This window comes from Coregonus lavaretus, assembly GCF_964263955.1.
Source record: "Coregonus lavaretus genome assembly, contig: HAP1_SCAFFOLD_4235, whole genome shotgun sequence".
NCBI classification, from domain to species: Eukaryota; Metazoa; Chordata; class Actinopteri; order Salmoniformes; family Salmonidae; genus Coregonus; species Coregonus lavaretus.
The window spans coordinates 13,244-36,800 of record NW_028166130.1 but is presented as its reverse complement, the minus strand read 5'-3'; the positions used below and the strand labels follow the sequence as shown (position 1 = coordinate 36,800).

The following is a 23,557-nucleotide window of genomic DNA, read 5'->3' as shown; positions in this document are numbered from 1 at the left end:
AGGGTGCCATTTTGGACGTAGACACAGTACTGTTCCTGACTGACTGTTCCATCAACTAGGAGTAGAAACTGTCCACATCCGGATAGCTATACAGTAGCACTGAGTGAATATACACCAAATAAATTAGAATAAATTACTTCTAAAAAGAAATGTAAAAAAAAAAAAAAATCAATTCTAGAAAGTCCAGGGAGTAGTTGGTGATTGAGTGAGGAGTTGAACAGAAAGAGAGAGAGAGAGAGAGAGAGAGAGAGAGAGAGAGAGAGAGAGAGAGAGAGAGAGAGAGAGAGAGAGAGAGAGAGAGAGAGACGGCTGAGAGAGAGAGAGAGAGAGAGAGAGAGAGAGAGAGAGAGAGAGAGAGAGAGAGAGAGAGAGAGAGACGGCTGAGAGAGAGAGAGAGAGAGAGAGAGAGAGATGAGAGAGAGGAGAGAGACGGCTGAGAGAGAGAGAGATATGGCTACTTCGACTGGCTCAGCATTCAGTGGTTTTCAGAATACAAACTTTAGGCTCAACTAATTCGGCACTACATGCTTTCAAAGAGACTTCTCTCCCTTTCTCAACTTTCTCTGGTCTGTGTCTATCTATCTTGTCAACTTGCTGTCAAAAACAGAACAGTGTCTGTGGTCAAATCTGACATTTCTAACCATCTGTCTATGATGTCACTGATAACCATCAAAGAACATGATTGAGTCCCAAATGGCATCCTTATCCACTAAATAGTGCACTGCTTCTGACCTAAGCTGATCAAAAGTAGTGCACTATATAGGGAATAGGGTGGCATTTGGGATACCGCCCATATATGAACAGAAAGAAGCCTGTTGATCAGATGATGTCATGCGGTTCTATATTTAGCAGTGCAACACATGCAAAGCTTGTTCTTTTGAGCAATTTGAATATTTTCATCATGTTAAAAAGTAGAATGAAAACACTCAGTATGATGGGCATTTGACTGAACAACTACTCCCCGAAGAATATATATTTAAAAAAAACTAAACAAACGAGAAACCCATCAGTGTCTTCATCAAATATATTCATATCGTAATTATTTTGTATCTTCTTTTTTTTTTTTTTACATTAGATTAAAAATCCTGTTTTCTGTTAATAACATCACCTTTTAAAAAGTTAAAACCACTTTTAAATGTACTCAAATAAAGAACTTGTAATAAGAACTCTGTGAAATAAAACTCAAGTTTGAAAAGCAGTGGTCGTTCGTTTTAATTTAGAAAATGCTGCATTATCGAAACGCCGTCACATACCCTACACAGGTTCTAGGCCATAGGTGGAGAAATGGTGTAGTTAACAATGTTTATTTATATTTTAACCTTTATTTAACTAGGCAAGTCAGTTAAGAACAAATTCTTATTTACAATGACGGCCTACACCGGCCAAACCCAGACGACGCTGGACCAATTGTGCGCCGCACCTATGGGACTCCCAATCACGGCCGGATTGTGATACAGCCTGGAATCGAACCCAGGGGGGTCTGTAGTGACGCCTCGAGCACTGAGATGCAGTGCCTTAGACCGCTGCGCCACTCGGGAGCCCAGACTCACTATAACTGTTGCTGCTGAGATATCAGTAAATCTATTGTGGATTTACTCATGTTTGAATACATTGCAATTGTATCTGTGTATGGGAGTTGAAGCCAAAGTGATTCACACTAAGATAGTGATGAGAGAGAGAGTAAAAGGTGAAATCTATTTAATCTATTTAATATATTTAATCTTCACATTTGACATAGTCAAATGTGAAGATGAACTTCATTTGAACGATTGATTGATTGATTGCCTTGTTAGAGAGCTGTTCTTCCATGAATGCCAAGTTGATTGTAACTGCAATAGATCCCTAAGGTTTAGTGCCTCTCCACTGGTTAGTCTATTGCTCCAATCGTTGATTGTACAACAACTTTTATTTGCCTTTTTCACAGCAGACCCATAGTGCAACAACAGACAGAACTTGATGTATCAAATCACCGGGTCTGTTGGTCGGTCTGTTGGTCGGTCTGTTGGTTGTGATTGTCAATCCAGCCAGATAAATAAAGATGGGTTTATCAAAAAGCTTTTCCACAGGAGTAAGTCCTCAACTCCGACAGAGAAATTTGTGCTTGCGATTTGATTTTGGTTTCACGACACTAGATGCCTACTCACACTGAACTTCAAATCAAAGTCAGGTTGCTTGATTGAATGCATTGCAGACCTAAGTCTTAGGATCTTTAAGTACACATACATTCAAGTATACATTTATCCTGTTGATAAAAATGGATCTGGCATTCATCTCATTCAGACTGAATCTTAAATCTTAAAACCACTTCAGACAAACTGCTGGTGGGATGGCATCATCAAAAGACACAGGATAAGACAATATCTCTCAATCTACCCCCGGAGATCTGCAAGACATGTATTAAGACCGCGCTTGTCTTGAAAACACCACCACAGAATCTTTATGACAACCATTTTCATATATAGATCGGTGTGGAACAGTGAAAATATTTAGTTACATGGAGTTTGTTTTCTTCAGAAAATACAATTCTGAAATGTGCTTGTTGTTAACATCATTGTGGGTGGGTGAGTAGAATTTCTTAAGACCTTCCAAGTCCACAAGACTTTCACAAGAACATCGCGACCTTCCATGTCCACAATACCTTCACAAGACCATTTCCTTTTGGTGTGTTTTCAAACCAAACCAAAAAGATGCTATCTACTGTACTAAATAGTTTTATATATTTTATAAAATATTTATATCTTCAAACAGCATGGCTTCTTCTTCATCATAAAGAAAGAGGAGAAGAGAGAGAGAGACAGAGAGAAGGAACGTGATTCTCCGTCCAGCAGTGACTATCCTTCTCTTCTTCTTCGTCTGATTAAAAAAAAAAGGAATCCAAACCCGTGTTCCATCATACAGTGCCATCTACAAGTCTGGTCCCTTGTTTTCGGGGACGGGAGGAGGCGAGAGGAGACACCCGAGGTGGGTGGAGGGTTTTAGGGGGTAACCCTACCCCCCCCCCCCCTCATCTCTCCTGTCCTCTCAGGTGGGGTACGGCGGGGGCCTCTCTGTTAAACAGGAAGCCGTAGAGGGCCATGGTCAGACGCATCCAGACTGGTAGGACATCCCTCTGATGCCGCAGGAACTGTGAGGAAGAGAAGAGAGAGGGAGGGAGATTAGTATTAATCAATCAAATCAGTAGAAATGTGTTCAATAGCCATTTTTACAGCAACAAATAGCCCAAAGTGCCTTGCAGTAACTCGTCCACCGCCATAACCATCATCACTGTCACTGCTACTGTAGTTACCATCAGCAACAAATTACTGGAAACAATAAGTTACACTCTGGGTGTTTCTCAATATGCATACTACCGTGCTCCATATTCTCATGCTCCAAGTGCATACTCCGACCACGTTCTCTTGAGTACGTTCTTGTGGAGGACGAGAGTGTGGAGAATGAATAAAACAATACATTTGAGAAGCACTCGCACTCCCCCTTACTGTATTACGTCAGGCTTCACCTCCCCATTCACTGAACCTTCTTCCAGCCGGGTCAACGGCAACAACAGACGAAACTAGATATACACAAAGCAAAACGTTTTACTTCACAACTATGAGCTAGCTACCGGTCAAGAGTTCTCAAACACATTTTTTTTTACATTTTTTACAGAACACCTACTCATTCAAGGGTTTTTCTTTATTTTTACTATTTTCTACATTGTAGAATAATAGTGAAGACATCAAAACTATGAAATAACACATTTTGAATCAAAAAAAGTGTTAAACAAATCAAAATATATTTTATATTTGAGATTCTTCAAATAGCCACCCTTTGCCTTGATGACAGCTTTGCACACTCTTGGCATTCTCTCAACCAGCTTCACCTGGAATGCTTTTCCAACAGTCTTGAAGGAGTTCCCACATATGCTGAGCACTTATTGGCTGCTTTTCCTTCACTCTGCGGTCCGACTCATCCCAAACCATCTCAATTTGGTTGAGGTCGGGGGATTGTGGAGGTCATCTGATGCTGCACTCCATCGCTCTGCTACTTGGTCAAATAGCCCTTACACAGCCTGGAGGTGTGTTGGGTCATTGTCCTGTTGAAAAACAAATGATAGTCCCACTAAGCCCAACCCAGATGGGATGGCATATCGCTGGAGAATGCTGTGGTAGCCATGCTGGTTAAGTGTGCCTTGAATTCTAAATAAATCACAGACAGTGTCACCAGCAATGCACCCCCACAACATAACACTTCCTCCTCCATGCTTTACGGTGGGAACCACACATGCAGAGATCATCCGTTCAGCCACACCGCGTCTCACAAAGACACGGCGGTTGGAACCAAAAATCTCAAATTTGGACTGCAGACCAAAGGACACATTTCCACCGGTCTAATGTCCATTGCTCGTGTTTCTTGGTCCAAGCAAGTCTCTTCTTATTATTGGTGTCCTTTAGTAGTGGTTTCTTTGCACCAATTCGACCATGAAGGCCTGATTCACACAGTCTCCTCTGAACAGTTGATGTTGAGATGTGTCTGTTACTTGAACTCTGTGAAGCATTTATTTGGGCTGCAATTTCTGAGGCCGGTAACTCTGGGCCATCCATTCCTGTGGCGGTCCTCATGAGAGCCAGTTTCATCATAGCGCTTGATGGTTTTTGCGACTGCACTTGAAATTTTCCGGATTGACTGACCAAACATGTCTTAAAGTAATGATGGACTGTTGTTTCTCTTTGCTTATTTGAGCTGTTCTTGCCATAATATGGACTTGGTCTTTTACCAAATAGGGCATGTGTGCTGGCTAAGAGCAAGACAATACAGCCACTCCTCCAGGTTAGGAAGAGTCATGCAGAGTCCCACTTGCTATCATAAGTTGAATGCACCAATTTGTAAGTCGCTCTGGATAAGAGCGTCTGCTAAATGACGTAAATGTAAATAAACAACCTCTCTGAGGCTGAGACAGAGAAAGACCCCCCCCCCCCCCCCCCAGGCAGTATCAGTAATATACACGTTAACTGACTAATGATCATAACAAGGCAAGGCACTGCTGCTCCAGACAAGAAACCCTCTGATGCCCTCCTCCTCCTCCTAGATCTGTCACTTTCTATTTGGGGTGTATAGCAGCTGCTCTCTCCTCTCCTCTCCTCTCCTCTCCTCTCCTCTCCTCTCCTCTCCTCTCCTCTCGTAAGCTTTCTGACTGAAGAGCTGGTCTGGGTATTGCAACAGGTTGGGTAAGCATCTGCCAGTTTCAATCTCTCTCGTTCTCTTTATCCCCAACCCTCTCTTTAACTGTATCTCTAGATTCCCTATTTCTCCCTCTCTCTCTCTCTCTGCCTCCCCCTCTCTCCCTCTCTCTACAGAGCAGTAGGCAGGTCTCTCCCAGCCAGAGCAAGGCAGTCTCTCCCTCTCCCAGACTATTTGATGCAGCCCTAGCAGAGCAGAGCAGACTGAACCGAGTTAAACCAGCGCCACTAAACACCCCCCTAATTGAGCTTAATTGTCTTAATGTTATGCTGCAGGGACCATTTAAAGAATATTACTTCAAACAGCAGTCCTACCCTGGCATGGTCTGTTTCGGGATTCTCTCTGTGCACTTCACTGTGGGTAGTGGAAAAGACTGACTTTTAACGTTTTTCTTAAGCTACCCTTGCATCTAACTACCCCGGCATCTAACTACCCCTGCATCTAACTACCCCGGCATCTAACTACCGTGGCATCTAACCACCCTGGCATCTAACTACCCTGGCATCTAACTACCTCGGCATCTAACTACCTCGGTATCTAACTACCGTGGCATCTAACCACCCTGGCATCTAACCACCCTGGCATCTAACTACCTCGGCATCTAACCACCCTGGCATCTAACTACCCTGGCATCTAACCACCCTGGCATCTAACCACCCTGGCATCTAACTACCCTGGCATCTAACCACCCTGGCATCTAACCACCCTGGCATCTAACCACCCTGGCATCTAACTACCCTGGCATCTAACTACCCTGGCATCTAACCACCCTGGCATCTAACCACCCTGGCATCTAACTACCCTGGCATCTAACCACCCTGGCATCTAACTACCCTGGCATCTAACCACCCTGGCATCTAACTACCCTGGCATCTAACTACCCTGGCATCTAACTACCCTGGCATCTAACTACCCTGGCATCTAACTACCCTGGCATCTAACTACCCTGGCATCTAACTACCCTGGCATCTAACTACCGTGGCATCTAACCACCCTGGCATCTAACTACCCTGGCATCTAACCACCCTGGCATCTAACTACCCTGGCATCTAACTACCTCGGCATCTAACCACCCCGGCATCTAACCACCCTGGCATCTAACTACCCCGGCATCTAACTACCCTGGCATCTAACCACTGTGGCATCTAACTACCCTGGCATCTAACTACCCTGGCATCTAACTACCCTGGCATCTAACTACCTCGGCATCTAACCACCCTGGCATCTAACTACCGTGGCATCTAACTACCGTGGCATCTAACTACCGTGGCATCTAACTACCTCGGCATCTAACCACCCTGGCATCTAACTACCGTGGCATCTAACTACCGTGGCATCTAACTACCTCGGCATCTAACTACCTCGGCATCTAACTACCCTGGCATCTAACTACCTCGGCATCTAACTACCGTGGCATCTAACTACCGTGGCATCTAACTACCTCGGCATCTAACCACCCTGGCATCTAACCACCCTGGCATCTAACTACCGTGGCATCTAACTACCGTGGCATTTAACTAACCTGGCATCTAACTACCCTGGCATCTAACTACCCTGGCATCTAACTACCCTGGCATCAAGGTACAACATATTTTGTTCTAATTTTCTTTAGGCCCTTCATTCCAATGACCTTTTGATATCATTGACTTTTTAACATCGCAACTGAAAGAAAATATAAAACGCAACATGCAACAATTTCAACGATTTTTTCTGAGTTGCAGTACATGTAAGGAAATCAGTCAATTGAAATAAATAAACTTTGTGAGTATGGAACATTTCTGGGATCTTTTATTTCAGCTCATGACACATGGGCCCAACACTTTACATGTTGCATTTATATTTTTGTTCAGTATATATTTAGCTGAGTCTTTTGATTTCTGTCTTTTAATATGACTTAAAAAGTGTCCAGAATCCAAGAAAAGGGATGGATCCCAGAGCAGACATTGGACATGTTGTATGACAGGGATTTTGGACTGACAGGAACAATCCTAAAGTGCTTCATCTGACAGATACATTTACATTTTAGTCATTTAGCAGATGCTCTTATCCAGAGCGACTTACAGTTAATGAGTGCATAATTTTTTTTTTTGTATATACTGGTCCCCCGTGGGAGATAGATAGATACATCTGACAGATACATCTGAGATAGATAGATCTGGTAGGTAGATCTGATAGGTAGATCTGATAGGTAGGTAGATCTGGTAGGTAGGTAGATCTGATAGCTAGATCTGATAGATAGATAGGTAGATCTGATAGGTAGATCTGATAGGTAGGTAGATCTGGTAGGTAGATCTGATAGGTAGATCTGATAGGTAGGTAGATCTGGTAGGTAGGTAGGTAGGTAGGTAGGTAGAACTAATACAAACAGACTTGAGCAGCATATGTTGTTTTGTTTGAACACTACTTTGACAGGTTTTGTTGACAATATTCTCAGATCATTCACGATAAAAACAACAAACTTTCTCTCTCCTGTCGCTATTAGATAAAAACACAATAGCTCTTACTGTCACACACACACACACACACACACACACACACACACACACACACACACACACACACACACACACACACACACACACAGCTCTTACTGTATCTCTCTCTGTCATACACACACACACACACACACACACACACACAAACACAGCTCTTACTGTATCTCTCTCTGTCATACACGCACACACACACACACATACAGACATTGAGCCAGTCAGTGGGGTGAGCGAGCGAGTGAGTGAAGTATTGTGGGTAGTCGTTGCGTTACCGGTTATGTCTGTGTTGAGTAAGTCACGGTTCTATTTTTAGACAGGCATATAAACAGCTGGCCCAGCCAACCCACACGTCTCACTCTGACCTCATCTCGCTCTCTGTGTTACCATCTGTCTGTCTCTCTGTTACTGTCTCTCTCTCTGTGTTACCATCTGCCTGTCTCTCTGTTACTGTCTCTCTCTCTGTGTTACCATCTGTCTGTCTCTCTGTTACTGTCTCGCTCTCTGTGTTACCATCTGCCTGTCTCTCTGTTACTGTCTCTCTCTCTGTGTTACCATCTGTCTGTCTCTCTGTCTGTCTGTTACTGTCTCTCTCTCTGTGTTACCATCTGACTGTCTGTCTGTCTGTCTGTCTGTCTGTCTGTCTGTCTGTCTGTCTGTCTGTCTGTCTGTCTGTCTGTCTGTCTGTCTGTCTGTCTGTCTGTCTGTCTGTCTGTCTGTCTGCCTGTCTGTCTGCCTGTCTGTCTGCCTGTCTGCCTGTCTGCCTGTCTGTCGCTCTCCATCTCATGGACTAACACTTAAGCTTACTACAAGCTCTACGGAGACGCAAGATTCGGAGCGTAGCGCAGTGTTGCAATGTCATTTTGTAAAACTATAAACTCCGGCATTCAACGTACGTTTGTACTACCTGAAAATTGAGATGAGCCGTATCATTCCTTCCGCAGCCGTGGGGGCAGTGTTGTCGCTTGGTTCCTTGATCTGATCTATAGGTTATTCATCAAAGTAGCCTATTTTGCATTGATAACCAGATGTAATATCAGCGACTGTTCAAACAGTAAACCACACAACAAGAATCAACCCGAAAACGTATTTTGTTTAGAAGTAATAACTAGAGGCTATTGTGAAACGGTAGAACCTGCTGTAGCCAACTAGTTAGCCATGTGCTTTTTTTCTCCGTGACCAAAACATGATGATGTTCTATTTATACAGTGGGGCAAAAAAGTATTTAGTCAGCCACTATTTGTGCAAGTTCTCCCACTTAAAAAGATGAGAGAGGCCTGTAATTTTCATCATAGGTACACGTAAACTATGAAAGACAAATTGAGAAAAAGAAATCCAGAAAATCACATTGTAGGATTTTTTATGAATTTATTTGCAAATTATGGTGGAAAATAAGTATTTGGTCACCTACAAACAAGCAAGATTTCTGGCTCTCACAGACCTGTAACTTCTTCTTTAAGAGGCTCCTCTGTCCTCCACTCGTTACCTGTATTAATGGCATCTGTTTGAACTTGTTATCAGTATAAAAGACACCTGTCCACAACCTCAAACAGTCACACTCCAAACTCCACTATGGCCAAGACCAAAGAGCTGACAAAGGACACCAGAAACAAAATTGTAGACCTGCACCAGGCTGGGAAGACTGAATCTGCAATAGGTAAGCAGCTTGGTTTGAAGAAATCAACTGTGGGAGCAATTATTAGGAAATGGAAGACATACAAGACCACTGATAATCTCCCTCGATCTGGGGCTCCACGCAAGATCTCACCCCGTAGGGTCAAAATGATCACAAGAACGGTGAGCAAAAATCCCAGAACCACACGGGGGGACCTAGTGAATGACCTGCAGAGAGCTGGGACCAAAGTAACAAAGCCTACCATCAGTAACACACTACGCCGCCAGGGACTCAAATCCTGCAGTGCAAGACGTGTCCGCCTGCTTAAGCCAGTAAATGTCCAGGCCTGTCTGAAGTTTGCTAGAGTGCATTTGGATGATCCAGAAGAGGATTGGGAGAATGTCATATGGTCAGATGAAACCAAAATATAACTTTTTGGTAAAAAATCAACTCGTCGTGTTTGGAGGACAAAGAATGCTGAGTTGCATCCAAAGAACACCATACCTACTGTGAAGCATGGGGGTGGAAACATCATGCTTTGGGGCTGTTTTTCTGCAAAGGGACCAGGACGACTGATCCGTGTAAAGCAGGGGTGTCAAAGTCAAATGGACGGAGGGCCAAATAAAAAATTTAGCTACAAGCCGAGGGCCGGACTGTTCGAATGTTCATTGAAAATTTTTTAAATGACGCATATAGTCTAGTGAACCTAATTGAACCTACTGAAAACCTAACAAATATATTCCAATATGATCAGATAAATAAAGCAATATTTTCTTATGGCTCTGTCAGTAATCTTTAATTTTCAACAGACACAAAAGACAAATTTCCTTTATATAAAAATCCCCATAACATGAACATTAAATGAAAGAAACCGGTATTCAAGGCACCATCAGTAGCCTATATTTTCTATTTTAGCAAAAGTGGGCTAAATTTACTTCAAAGAAAAAAACAATAATAGCAATTTTCTATCATCCACTCAACTGAAATATTTTTAAAATATAATTGGATTGAAATACAATAAAATAAAGTGCAAAAATCTATTAATCAAAAACAACACTTTGTTTAAGGAGAAGTAACATGCAGTGAAAACAAATATTAAACTTGAACTTTTAAACTTGAACTGAGTAAAAACTCTAAATATGTGATTGCACAGTAATGTTCACTTGTTTGAGGTTGAGGGTGATACTTGGTGGTGTCCCATCTTTTCCACAAGTTCATCAATGTTCGGGGTAAGGCTCTGAGCTGAGGAAATCCTCAGAATTGAGTGGAGGTGTTCAGCAGTAAGTCGACTTCTGTGTGATGTTTTGTTCAGGTTCATCAAAGAAAACAGTTGTTCACACAGGTATGTGCTGCCAAACATAGACAACGTTTGAGCAGCCTGGATGCGCAGCTGGGGCATTTGTTCCATGTCCATATTCTTGTTTTTGTCCGCGTGTTTCGTTTCATAATGTCGTCTCAGATTATACTCTTTCAGTACCGCCACACTTTCTCCACACAGAAGACACACAGGTTTTCCAGCTACCTCCGTGAACATATACTCCGACTCCCACCTTGTTTGAAACCCCCGGTTCTCAGTGTCCACCTTCCGTTTTGCCATTTTTGATGGGTATCTGAAAGTTAATTTTACTGTGATGCTGACGACTGCTGTGCCAATAAATATTGAAATGAAGCAGCCTACTGCTCGGTGCGTCACCGTTGCATTGTGGGAAATGTAGTATTGGTGCGTGTAAAAGATCTGCGGGCTGCCGGCTTGCTGCGGTCTGCGGGCCGGTTCTAATAATAAATCAAGATCATCCCAGGGGCCGTAAAAAACCTTCTCGCGGGCCGGATGTGGCCCGCGGGCCTTGACTCTGACATATGTGGTGTAAAGGAACGAATGAATGGGGCCATGTATCGTGAGATTTTGAGTGAAAACCTCCTTCCATCAGCAAGGGCATTGAAGATGAAACGTGGCTGGGTCTTTCAGCATGACAATGATCCCAAACACACCGCCCGGGCAATGAAGGAGTGGCTTCGTAAGAAGCATTTCAAGGTCCTGGAGTGGCCTAGCCAGTCTCCTGATCTCAACCCCATAGAAAATCTTTGGAGGGAGTTGAAAGTCTGTGTTGCCCAGCGACAGCCCCAAAACATCACTGCTCTAGAGGAGATCTGCATGGAGGAATGGGCCAAAATACCAGCAACAGTGTGTGAAAACCTTGTGAAGACTTACAGAAAACGTTTGACCTGTGTCATTGCCAACAAAGGGTATATAACAAAGTATTGAGAAACTTTTGTTATTGACCAAATACTTATTTTCCACCATAATTTGCAAATAAATTCATTAAAAATCCTACAATGTGATTTTCTGGATTTTTTTTTCTCATTTTGTCTGTCATAGTTGACGTGTACCTATGATGAAAATTACAGGCCTCTCTCATCTTTTTAAGTGGGAGAACTTGCACAATTGGTGGCTGACTAAATACTTTTTTTCCCCACTGTATATAACTGATATGTATAACACAACTCAACGACGACGACTCAACTTCACCACATCTATGCTAACTGATATGTATAACACAACTCAACAACGACGACTCAACTTCACCACATCTATGCTAACTGATATGTATAACACAACTCAACAACGACGACTCAACTTCACCACATCTATGCTAACTGATATGGATAACACAACTCAACAACGACGACTCAACTTCACCACATCTATGCTAACTGAGATGTATAACACAACTCAACAACGACGACTCAACTTCACCACATCTATGCTAACTGATATGTATAACACAACTCAACAACGACGACTCAACTTCACCACATCTATGCTAACTGATATGTATAACACAACTCAACAACGACGACTCAACTTCACCACATCTATGCTAACTGATATGTATAACACAACTCAACAACGACGACTCAACTTCACCACATCTATGCTAACTGATATGTATAACACAACTCAACAACGACGACTCAACTTCACCACATCTATGCTAACTGATATGTATAACACAACTCAACAACGACGACTCAACTTCACCACATCTATGCTAACTGATATGTATAACACAACTCAACAACGACGACTCAACTTCACCACATCTATGCTAACTGATATGTATAACATAACTCAACAACGACGACTCAACTTCACCACATCTATGCTAACTGATATGTATAACACAACTCAACAACGACGACTCAACTTCTCTCTATTATTCTTCCATCCTTTTGCTTTTAAGTGACCGGAAAGGAGTGAGACAAAAGCCCGAGGAGGAGACAGGGTCGGAGACAGAAGAGTAGATATTCTATCGCTTCTCTACGGGGAGCTGGCTCCAGGTGCTTTCTGAACGACCCAGTCCATACCTCGACAGCCAGATTGAGATGCTAAAATACTTGACTAGAAAGTCAGTAGATTTACATTTACGTTTGAGTCATTTAGCAGACAATATGGTAGGATTATATTTTAGAAGTGCAGTTTTAAACTAAGAACCAACCTCCTTTTCACTGTAAATAATACTTTATGGACTCGGGTGACCTGGCACCACCCTCTAGCATATCTGGTTGGTAATTTGTGGTTGGGTTGGGGGAAAATTGTTATTTTGAATGGTTCTATCCCAGAATGTGGTTGAATCAGTGACAGAGCTCTATTTTTAGCAGGCATATTTGTAACTACCCCAGCTGGCAAAATGTTGGGTCCTTTTCTTTTCACAGTGAAGAGCCACAAGACACAGGAGTCTGGCAGTGGGTGGCCCTAGCTCGTAGCCACACACACACACACACCATACAGTTACAGTGGGGGAAAAAAGTATTTAGTCAGCCACCAATTGTGCAAGTTCTCCCACTTAAAAGGATGAGAGAGGCCTGTAATTTTCATCATAGGTACACGTCAACTATGACAGACAAAATTAGGAAAAAAAATCCAGAAAATCACATTGTAGGATTTTTTTATGAATTTATTTGCAAATTATGGTGGAAAATAAGTATTTGGTCAATAACAAAAGTTTCTCAATACTTTGTTATATACCCTTTGTTGGCAATGACACAGGTCAAACAGTTTTCACACACTGTTGCTGGTATTTTGGCCCATTCCTCCATGCAGATCTCCTCTAGAGCAGTGATGTTTTGGGTCTGTCGCTGGGCAACACGGACATTCAACTCCCTCCAAATATTTTCTATGGGGTTGAGATCTGGAGACTGGCTAGGCCACTCCAGGACCTTGAAATGCTTCTTACGAAGCCACTCCTTCGTTGCCCGGGCGGTGTGTTTGGGATCATTGTCATGCTGAAAGACCCAGCCACGTTTCATCTTCAATGCCCTTGCTGATGGAAGGAGGTTTTCACTCAAAATCTCACGATACATGGCCCCATTCATTCTTTCCTTTACACGGATCAGTCGTCCTGGTCCCTTTGCAGAAAAACAGCCCCAAAGCATGTTTCCACCCCCATGCTTCACAGTAGGTATGGTGTTCTTTGGATGCAACTCAGCATTCTTTGTCCTCCAAACACGACGAGTTGAGTTTTTACCAAAAAGTTATATTTTGGTTTCATCTGACCATATGACATTCTCCCAATCCTCTTCTGGATCATCCAAATGCACTCTAGCAAACTTCAGACGGGCCTGGACATGTACTGGCTTAAGCAGGGGGACACGTCTGGCACTGCAGGATTTGAGTCCCTGGCGGCGTAGTGTGTTACTGATGGTAGGCTTTGTTACTTTGGTCCCAGCTCTCTGCAGGTCATTCACTAGGTCCCCCCGTGTGGTTCTGGGATTTTTGCTCACCGTTCTTGTGATCATTGTGACCCCACGGCGTGAGATCTTGCGTGGAGCCCCAGATCGAGGGAGATTATCAGTGGTCTTGTATGTCTTCCATTTCCTAATAATTGCTCCCACAGTTGATTTCTTCAAACCAAGCTGCTTACCTATTGCAGATTCAGTCTTCCCAGCCTGGTGCAGGTCTACAATTTTGTTTCTGGTGTCCTTTGACAGCTCTTTGGTCTTGGCCATAGTGGAGTTTGGAGTGTGACTGTTTGAGGTTGTGGACAGGTGTCTTTTATACTGATAACAAGTTCAAACAGGTGCCATTAATACAGGTAACGAGTGGAGGACAGAGGAGCCTCTTAAAGAAGAAGTTACAGGTCTGTGAGAGCCAGAAATCTTGCTTGTTTGTAGGTGACCAAATACTTATTTTCCACCATAATTTGCAAATAAATTCATAAAAAATCCTACAATGTGATTTTCTGGAAAAAAAATTCTCAATTTGTCTGTCATAGTTTACGTGTACCTATGATGAAAATTACAGGCCTCTCTCATCTTTTTAAGTGGGAGAACATGCACAATTGGTGGCTGACTAAATACTTTTTTCCCCCACTGTAGTTAACCTTTGACCCCTTTCCAGTTAGTTAACCTTTGACCCCTTACCAGTTGGTTAACCTTTGACCCCTTACCAGTTGAACACAGACACACACAGTTAGTTAATCTTTGACCCCTTAACAGTTAGTTAACCTTTGACCCTTACCAGTTGAACATGGTCCTGGTGGAACTGGTCTCCGATCTCCCGGAGCTTACGTCCGATCCTCGCCTCCGCGCTATCCTCCGCCCGCTCTTCCTCTGGTCTCTCCTCCATTCTCCTCCTCCTCCCCTCCTCCTCCTCCTCCTCCTCCTCCTCCCTCCTTCCCTCCCCGTTCTGCCTCTCTCCCCGGTCGTCCAGGGGCTTGAACCAAGCTGGGAAGTGCAAGTGGAATCCATCGTTGCCTGTGGGAAGAAAATGGATTTTGTTCAGTGTCATAGATTAGGGCGGCAGGTAGCTTAGTGGGTAAGAGCGTTGTGCCAGTAACCGAAAGGTCGCTGGTTCTAATCCCCGAGCCGACTAGGTGAAAAATCTGTCGATGTGCCCTTAAGCAAGGCACTTAACCCTAAATGCTCCTGTAAGTCGCTCTGGATAAGAGCGTCTGCTAAATGATGTAAATGTAAATGTAAATAGATTTAGCCTCTGATTCACCATCAATACATGAGATTTTTGCTTGACCCAAGTGCAGAAATCCATGCTCTTTTGCAGTTTTAAAAAACAATTTTAAGAGAGAGGGGGGGGGGGGGTTGAGCGACCTCCTTCCCTTTACCTGATCCTGTGAAGCGGAATATTTTTTTTTTTTTTTTTTTTAACACTCTGGTCTAATGACACAAGCAGCTAAACTTTCTAGATTTACTGGTGGTTGTGTTTTATGTCTCAGACACAGAGACACAGCACTCCTTTTGTCTGTCACCAAGACCGGCCGGGCAAGCTGACTCAACAGTGTTTACTTTAGCGTGCCGCTGCTGTACCTGTATCGTTGTCAGTAACACTAAACTGGTTCTATCAGATATGGCTTTCAAATCAAATGGGTTTCTTACGGTCAAATGATCCTGTAAAATAAACTAGCAACTCCCTCTACAGTGAGGAAAAAAAGTATTTAGTCAGCCACCAATTGTGCAAGTTCTCCCACTTAAAAAGATGAGAGAGGCCTGTCATTTTCATCATAGGTACACGTCAACTATGACAGACAAAATGAGAAAAAAAATCCAGAAAATCACATTGTAGGATTTTTAATGAATTTATTTGCAAATTATGGTGGAAAATAAGTATTTGGTCAATAACAAAAGTTTCTCAATACTTTGTTATATACCCTTTGTTGGCAATGACACAGGTCAAACGTTTTCTGTAAGTCTTCACAAGGTTTTCACACACTGTTGCTGGTATTTTGGCCCATTCCTCCATGCAGATCTCCTCTAGAGCAGTGATGTTTTGGGGCTGTCACTGGGCAACACAGACTTTCAACTCCCTCCAAAGATTTTCTATGGGGTTGAGATCTGGAGACTGGCTAGGCCACTCCAGGACCTTGAAATGCTTCTTACGAAGCTACTCCTTCGTTGCCCGGGCGGTGTGTTTGGGGTCATTGTCATGCTGAAAGACCCAGCCACGTTTCATCTTCAATGCCCTTGCTGATGGAAGGAGGTTTTCACTCAAAATCTCACAATACATGGCCCCATTCATTCTTTCCTTTACATGGATCAGTCGTCCTGGTCCCTTTGCAGAAAAACAGCCCCAAAGCATGATGTTTCCACCCCCATGCTTCACAGTAGGTATGGTGTTCTTTGGATGCAACTCAGCATTCTTTGTCCTCCAAACACGACGAGTTGAGTTTTTACCAAAAAGTTATATTTTGGTTTCATCTAACCATATGACATTCTCCCAATCCTCTTCTGGATCATCCAAATGCACTCTAGCAAACTTCAGACGGGCCTGGACATGTACTGGCTTAAGCAGGGGGACACGTCTGGCACTGCAGGATTTGAGTCCCTGGCGGCGTAGTGTGTTACTGATGGTAGGCTTTGTTACTTTGGTCCCAGCTCTTTGCAGGTCATTCACTAGGTCCCCCCGTGTGGTTCTGGGATTTTTGCTCACCGTTCTTGTGATCATTTTGACCCCACGGGTGAGATCTTGCGTGGAGCCCCAGAACGAGGGAGATTATCAGTGGTCTTGTATGTCTTCCATTTCCTAATAATTGCTCCCACATTTGATTTCTTCAAACCAAGCTGCTTACCTATTGCAGATTCAGTCTTCCCAGCCTGGTGCAGGTCTACAATTTTGTTTCTGGTGTCCTTTGACAGCTCTTTGGTCTTGGCCATAGTGGAGTTTGGAGTGTGACTGTTTGAGGTTGTGGACAGGTGTCTTTTATACTGATAACAAGTTCAAACAGGTGCCGTTAATACAGGTAACGAGTGGAGGACAGAGGAGCCTCTTAAAGAAGTTGTTACAGGTCTGTGAGAGCCAGAAATCTTGCTTGTTTGTAGGTGACCAAATACTTATTTTCCACCATAATTTGCAAATAAATTCATTACAAATCCTACAATGTGATTTTCAGGATATTTTTCTCTCAATTTGTCTGTCATATTTGACATGTACCTATGATGAATATTACAGGCCTCTCTCATCTTTTTAAGTGGGAGAACTTGCACAATTGGTGGCTGACTAAATACTTTTTTCCCCCACTGTATATGAGCGTGTCGTCGGTAGCCGGTAGAGCAGAATATGTGCGTCGCAAATTGCACCAGAAGGGGCCCTGGTAAACAGTATTTCACTATAAAAAAGGGGACCATTTGGGACTCACCCTAAGTGAACTCAACAATAACCTTTGATGACCCTAGCTGTGCTGGGCTGTGGCACGGCAGAGTGTTTATTTAAGCCACTGCCACGCACTACATGCCATGCAGTTAGGAAAACAAATATCTTCACATAACCCTACAGACATCTGTCTGTCTGTCTGTTCCTCTGTCTACAGATAGGTGGGAGGGACAGACAGACAGACGAAAAATAAAAATCTGTGCAAGAAACAACTAGGAACTCTACAAGCTACAATGTATTCAAGTAATGGAGAGGGGTCAATTACTTTTCAATTCAGGAAGTCAACTGACATTCTAGTTACAAATACATTTGGAATTGGAATTTGGGCAGCACTTTATACTAACTCCCCATAAAGCATTTATAATGGATTAGTAAATAGTTTATTTCATAATTTATTAATCATTACTCCACTCATAAGATATATTTCCATTAACATCTTCTGTTGCGGGCTTATTGTCTAACCATTGATATGTTCTAGGGGCCATTCTGAGACCTTAAGGATCATCAGGTGCTGCTGGAATGTCCACCAATGGCATGTCCATCTTTTGGTGAGAAATTACACTGGTCACTCAAAACATTTATACATTATTTATAAAGTATAAATAGGCCACACTTTAGATGAGGCCAAGCAAAAAGACTTAACAAATGATTAGTAAATGGTTTACAATGACCTATATTAAACATATTATAAATGGATTAATGATTAATAAATGATGAATAAAGTATATACTAATCCATTTTAAATGCTTTATTACGTAGACTTATTATAAAGTGCTACCCAGATTCCATTTCCAAATTTCCCCCATAGAAAAGCATGGAAGAGAATTGGAATTAGAATGTCTGTGTTTTCTCCTATAGGACAGCGTGTCTGTGCTTTCTCCTGTAGGACAGCGTGTCTGTGTTTTCTCCTATAGGACAGCGTGTCTGTGCTTTCTCCTGTAGGACAGCGTGTCTGTGTTTTCTCCTGTAGGACAGCGTGTCTGTGTTTTCTCCTATAGGACAGCGTGTCTGTGTTTTCTCCTGTAGGACAGCGTGTCTGTGTTTTCTCCTATAGGACAGCGTGTCTGTGTTTTCTCCTGTAGGACAGCGTGTCTGTGTTTTCTCCTATAGGACAGCGTGTCTGTGTTTTCTCCTGTGGGACAGCGTGTCTGTGTTTTCTCCTGTGGGACAGTGTGTCTGTGTTTTCTCCTGTGGGACAGCGTGTGTATGAAATATGTAAAAGGTGGTGAGATGATTAGCGACACTGCCGTGACAGTGAGGTAGAGTACCTGGGGCGGCAGGTAGCTTAGTGGTTAAGAGCGTTGTGCCAGTAACCGAAAGGTTGCTGGTTCTAATCCCCGAGCCAACTAGGTGAAAAATCTGTCGATGTGCCCTTGAGCAAGGCACTTAACCCTAATTGCTCCTGTAAGTCGCTCTGGATAAGAGCGTCTGCTAAATGACTAAAATGTAAAATGTAAAAATGTACCTGGATGTCGCGCAATATCTCCATTTTGAATTGCGAAACAGTCCGTGCCTCGGTCTAGTGGAAAACCCCTAAGTCACACCCCACTAGTACTGTAGCTGTGATCTGGTCAGCCCTGAGTCAAATAGCTACACATGGCTAACCCTTTCATATAGTTCAGCTGTGTCGGATTTAGTTTGTCTGGTCAAATGGAACCAATGGAACAGTCCACAAATTGGAAAGCTGATTCAAACACACATCCAATAGTATTTTAAAATGGGTTCCTCTTTGCCCTTTCTTACCATGGAACAGTATTCTGGCCTGGTGATTGTCTTGCACCCCACAGGGAAGGGTGTTGTTGTTGTTGTGGCCTTGTGGTGCCATGATGTTGTGTCCCTCTGACCGTGGGACAATGGCGTTGGGTCCAGTCGACGTCTGGGTAGACCTGTCCTGGGTGTCTCCTCTGTCCCTGCTGTCTCTGTCGTGGAACTTGATGTCCCTGAAGGGGGTGCCCCAGCACTGGGAGACAGGACGACGCTGAAGAGACATGTCCTCCTCTTCATCATCCATTAGGAGCCTCAGAGGTCGTCTCCCTACAGGAGAGAGGAGAGAGACAGGAGTATTTATGTTGCTGCCCCCAAATGCTCTTCGTCATCAGTGTCAGGAGGCAGCATCAATAACAGAGGGCTAACAGATCTGGCCCTGGAGTCTCTTCTCACCAGAACCACCTTCATTTGCCTCACTGTGTCAACCAGAGCACAGCACGGACAAACACATCGAGGACACACACACATACACCGAGTGCAGCACAGAACACACACACCGAGAGCACAGACAACTCAGAGGACTATATTCCCCTGCCTGCACACTTTAGCTAAAGCTCTCAGAGACCCCCTCTCTCCCTCTTCCCATGCCCCCTCCCTCCCTCCCTCCCTCCCTCCCTCCCTCTTCCCCTCCCTCTCTCTCTTCCTCGCTCTTTCTCCCTCCCTCTTTCCCTCCCTCTCTCTCTCTCTCTCTCTCTCTCTCTCTCAACCGCTGTCCTCTGACAGGTATAAAGCAGCATGTTAACTAACGCTCCCTTCCCAGGGTGAAACCACAGTCCCTGCTGAAACTCCACGTGCCTACCTCACATAAGCTACTAGCTAGTTTCATGGAGCGGGAAGTAAAACAAACAACTTTCACTGCACACACACACACACACACACACACACACACACACAGTCTGTCTCTCTCTGTACATGGGCATCATGTCAGGTTATGAGCTGCCATGTTTACTTCAAGATGCACATGAACTAACTTCAGTTTATGTGACAAAATAAGAAGGTATAGTGTAGAGAATCATTGTACCATCTAAACCGCTGTGAAAAATATTTTCCATAACCCAAAATATTGTATTTTCAGCTGTTTGAAGCTGGTGTACAAAACTGAAAGTAAAAGACACAGAAACTAAATTTAAGAACGGGAAGTGTAAAAATAGCGCACGTAGAACAGATCTACCGCTTCTTAGACTTGCTTTCAACGACAATGACAGATCTAACTTACATTTCTATGTGATTTAGTTCGGGTCACCCAAAAAGTGACATATTGAAGCTTTAAAAAAAAACAACAGTACGTCTCTTTTCCTGTTGTTGGGTGTGACAAACGAGAGAGGGATTGACTTGCAAATCCCAGAGCTGAAACTGGATCTGTGGTTATTGTGTCGAGCACAGCGAGGTGACAGGGAAAATAATGTTGAATGAGGTCATAATGTACCGTAATCACCTGCATCGTTTTCTTTGGCAGGATGGAGGCGCAAAGTTACCGCAATGTTGTAACACTACTACCCACTTTCCTATTGTATGCTACAGTAAGTGTAATTCAGATACCACGACCATAGCCTACATGATACAACAGCTACTAGTAAGTATTAAACACCATAGCCTACATGATATAACAGTTACTAGTAAGTATTAAACACCATAGTCTACATGATATAACAGCTACTAGTAAGTATTAAACACCATAGCCTACATGATATAACAGTTACTAGTAAGTATTAAACACCATAGTCTACATGATAACAGCTACTAGTAAGTATTAAACACCATAGCCTACATGATATAACAGTTACTAGTAAGTAGTAAACACCATAGCCTACATGATATAACAGTTACTAGTAAGTATTAAACACCATAGCCTACATGATATAACAGCTACTAGTAAGTAAAGAGTGTCTTGAAATCACGCTGGCAGTGAGTAGAAGGCTGACACACAACCTGCCTGGGGCACTCGGCAGGCCTGCCAAACTCTGCCGCGTGGTCACAGGGGGCTGAGGCTGCAGCGGAGACAGCGGAGAGATCCCTCCCTCTGAGGCTCCATCTGTGCACTAGGCTCTCTTCCACCTCTCTCTCTCTCTGTCTGTCTTCCACCTCTCTCTCTCTCTCTCTCTCTCTCTCTCTCTCTCTCTCTCTGTCTGTCTTCCACCTCTCTGTTGCACGTCTAGCTATCTCTCTCTATTGCCAGAAGGTAAGGGCACAAGGTGAGCTCTATACCCGGGCACCTGCTCCTGTGACAGGCTACCGGAGAATTCAGTAGGAGTCATCATTGGCATAGCCCAAGTCTAAATATAATTACCATAAAACTAGCTTTATATAAAGTCGGCTATAATGTCTACTAATTGAATGTTAAATACAATGGAACCTAAATTGGTTTTCTAAATGGGTTTCTTAAATTCTAATTCATCCTAAAAAAATCGGGGTGACTTCGGGAGCACGCGGCGCAGGGTGGGTCTCGAGGAACGCAATTAGACCACATTTATCTGTTGAGGTGCGCGTGGCAGGCAGGCAGCTCGAGAGCGGAGCATAACTCTCTACGTAAACAAGACAAGTCGTTTATGCTACTGTGTGGCGCAAACGGAAAATCTGTCATAAAATGACACTGATTTGTGATAAGCATGTAAATTACCTACTGATTTCTCTTTTGAGTGTCGGAGCGAAAACAGTGAATGACAGTGCCAGAGGACTCTTGAAAGCGCAGAGCAATGGTTAATTGTGGAGGAAAGTGTCCTTCATTGAATATACTTTTTTTCTTGATGAAATCACATAGATAACGCAATCCGAGCGTTGCAACTGCTGCAATAAAAACAGAAGCGCGTGCCAAGCAGACTAGTCCAGTGCGGCGAAATCATTCCACCTGCTGCCGGTGTGTGGCGCTGGCTGCCCACATAGCTGAGCACGGACTCGACCCAATCTCACTGTAAAAAATGGATGAAATTACACCAAAATGCTAGCAGTAGGCTATTTAAAAAAAAAACGTTTATGAAGTAGCCTATATGAAAACGTAGGCCTATCCCTAACAAGAACCATGTTTGAAGAACATTATGAAAAGGTGTCGTGCTAGTGGAAGGCTCAACTCTCTTTTTGGCAGGTTCAATTTGGGGAGGTGCAGCCATCGGTACATTAAAATAGCCTGTCCATTCAAAGACATATCTAAATCAATCCTGAATGTGAACAACAGCACAACCTGTCAACGAAAAGCTGATTTTCTAAACCACAGTTGTGTGTGAGGAAACAAAGCAAGAATATAAATAATAATACAATAATATTTGTCCTGTTACACACTTGTAGAAGTGTGTGATGGAAATGCGTTTCTTGCATATCCCAAGCCCCTGACTGAGACACCCGCAGGGAGTGGGGTCACGGCCAGGGTCACCATTGTCCAGCGTCCCTGGAGCAGTTGGGGTTAAGTGCCTTGCTCAAGGGCACAGCGACAGATTTTTTTCACCTTGTCGGCTCGGGGATTCGAACCAGCAGTTACTGGCCCAACGCTCTAACTTCGAGGCTGACTGCCCCCAAAACAACCGATACACACTTCCATGCTCTTTAAAGTCACTCGGCGCAATTAATTCCCCACTAAATAGGCTAATGTTCATGGATTCAAAAATACATTAATTAATGCACTAAGTTTAAAGTTCGTCCTTGTTTGCGCCCACTTTAGCCAAACTGGAAACTGGAAACGGAAAGTGGTTGACAGACACTCCATCACAACAGCGCGATGCCAGGGCATGTTCACCGCATTTGTTTACAAACTGGGCGACCCGGCTGCACACTGACAACTTCAGCCAAAATCTACACCATTTCATTTCTCTATTAATTACCATACAAACTGAATCACAAGCAGGACTCACCGCCAGTTAAGTAAGTTACTTCCGTTGTGATGGGTGGTATCTTGTCAACTTGGTGTTACTGATTCTCCAGAATTGAACAGAGCTGTGTATCCTTCAACCGTTTGCATTACAGACTCTAAAATGAATGTTTGCTGTTTCTGGATGAGTTTTTTTTTTTCTCTCTCAAGCGCCAGTGACAAATTGGTCCGCCCAGACAAGGATCTGGCCCCACCCCTTACCAGATATTCATGACGTACATGTTTATACATTCTCTTAAAGTGACAGTACACCATTTGTTTGTTCTGCCTTGCCATCGTGCAAAACCCATGCCTATAAAAAATGCTATTTCGTGATTTATTTCATTTGATATTACTGTTGCAAAATTATCCCTTGAAGGCATTGATTTAATTGCACTAAGCCCTGTATGCCACCAGAATAACAATTTCGTGTTACATCAAAATATGGTAAACTATAGCTATCATTGTTA

At 43.3% G+C, this 23,557-nt stretch overlaps 1 protein-coding gene across 1 annotated transcript; it reads right to left on the bottom strand.

Annotated features, from left to right (window-relative positions):
• Nucleotides 1–2,997: 2,997 nt before the first annotated feature.
• On the bottom strand, nt 2,998–23,205 carry LOC311115035 (bcl-2-modifying factor-like). The gene is made up of 5 exons (XM_084190250.1): nt 23,092–23,205; nt 19,229–19,519; nt 14,999–15,078; nt 14,843–14,953; nt 2,998–3,124 (listed from the first exon to the last, which is right to left on the bottom strand). Exons 2-5 carry the CDS (start codon nt 19,494–19,496, stop codon nt 3,005–3,007), a joined length of 579 nt encoding a protein of 192 aa, XP_084046376.1. The 5' UTR covers nt 19,497–19,519; nt 23,092–23,205; the 3' UTR covers nt 2,998–3,004.
• Between the last annotated feature and the right edge of the window lie 352 nt (nt 23,206–23,557).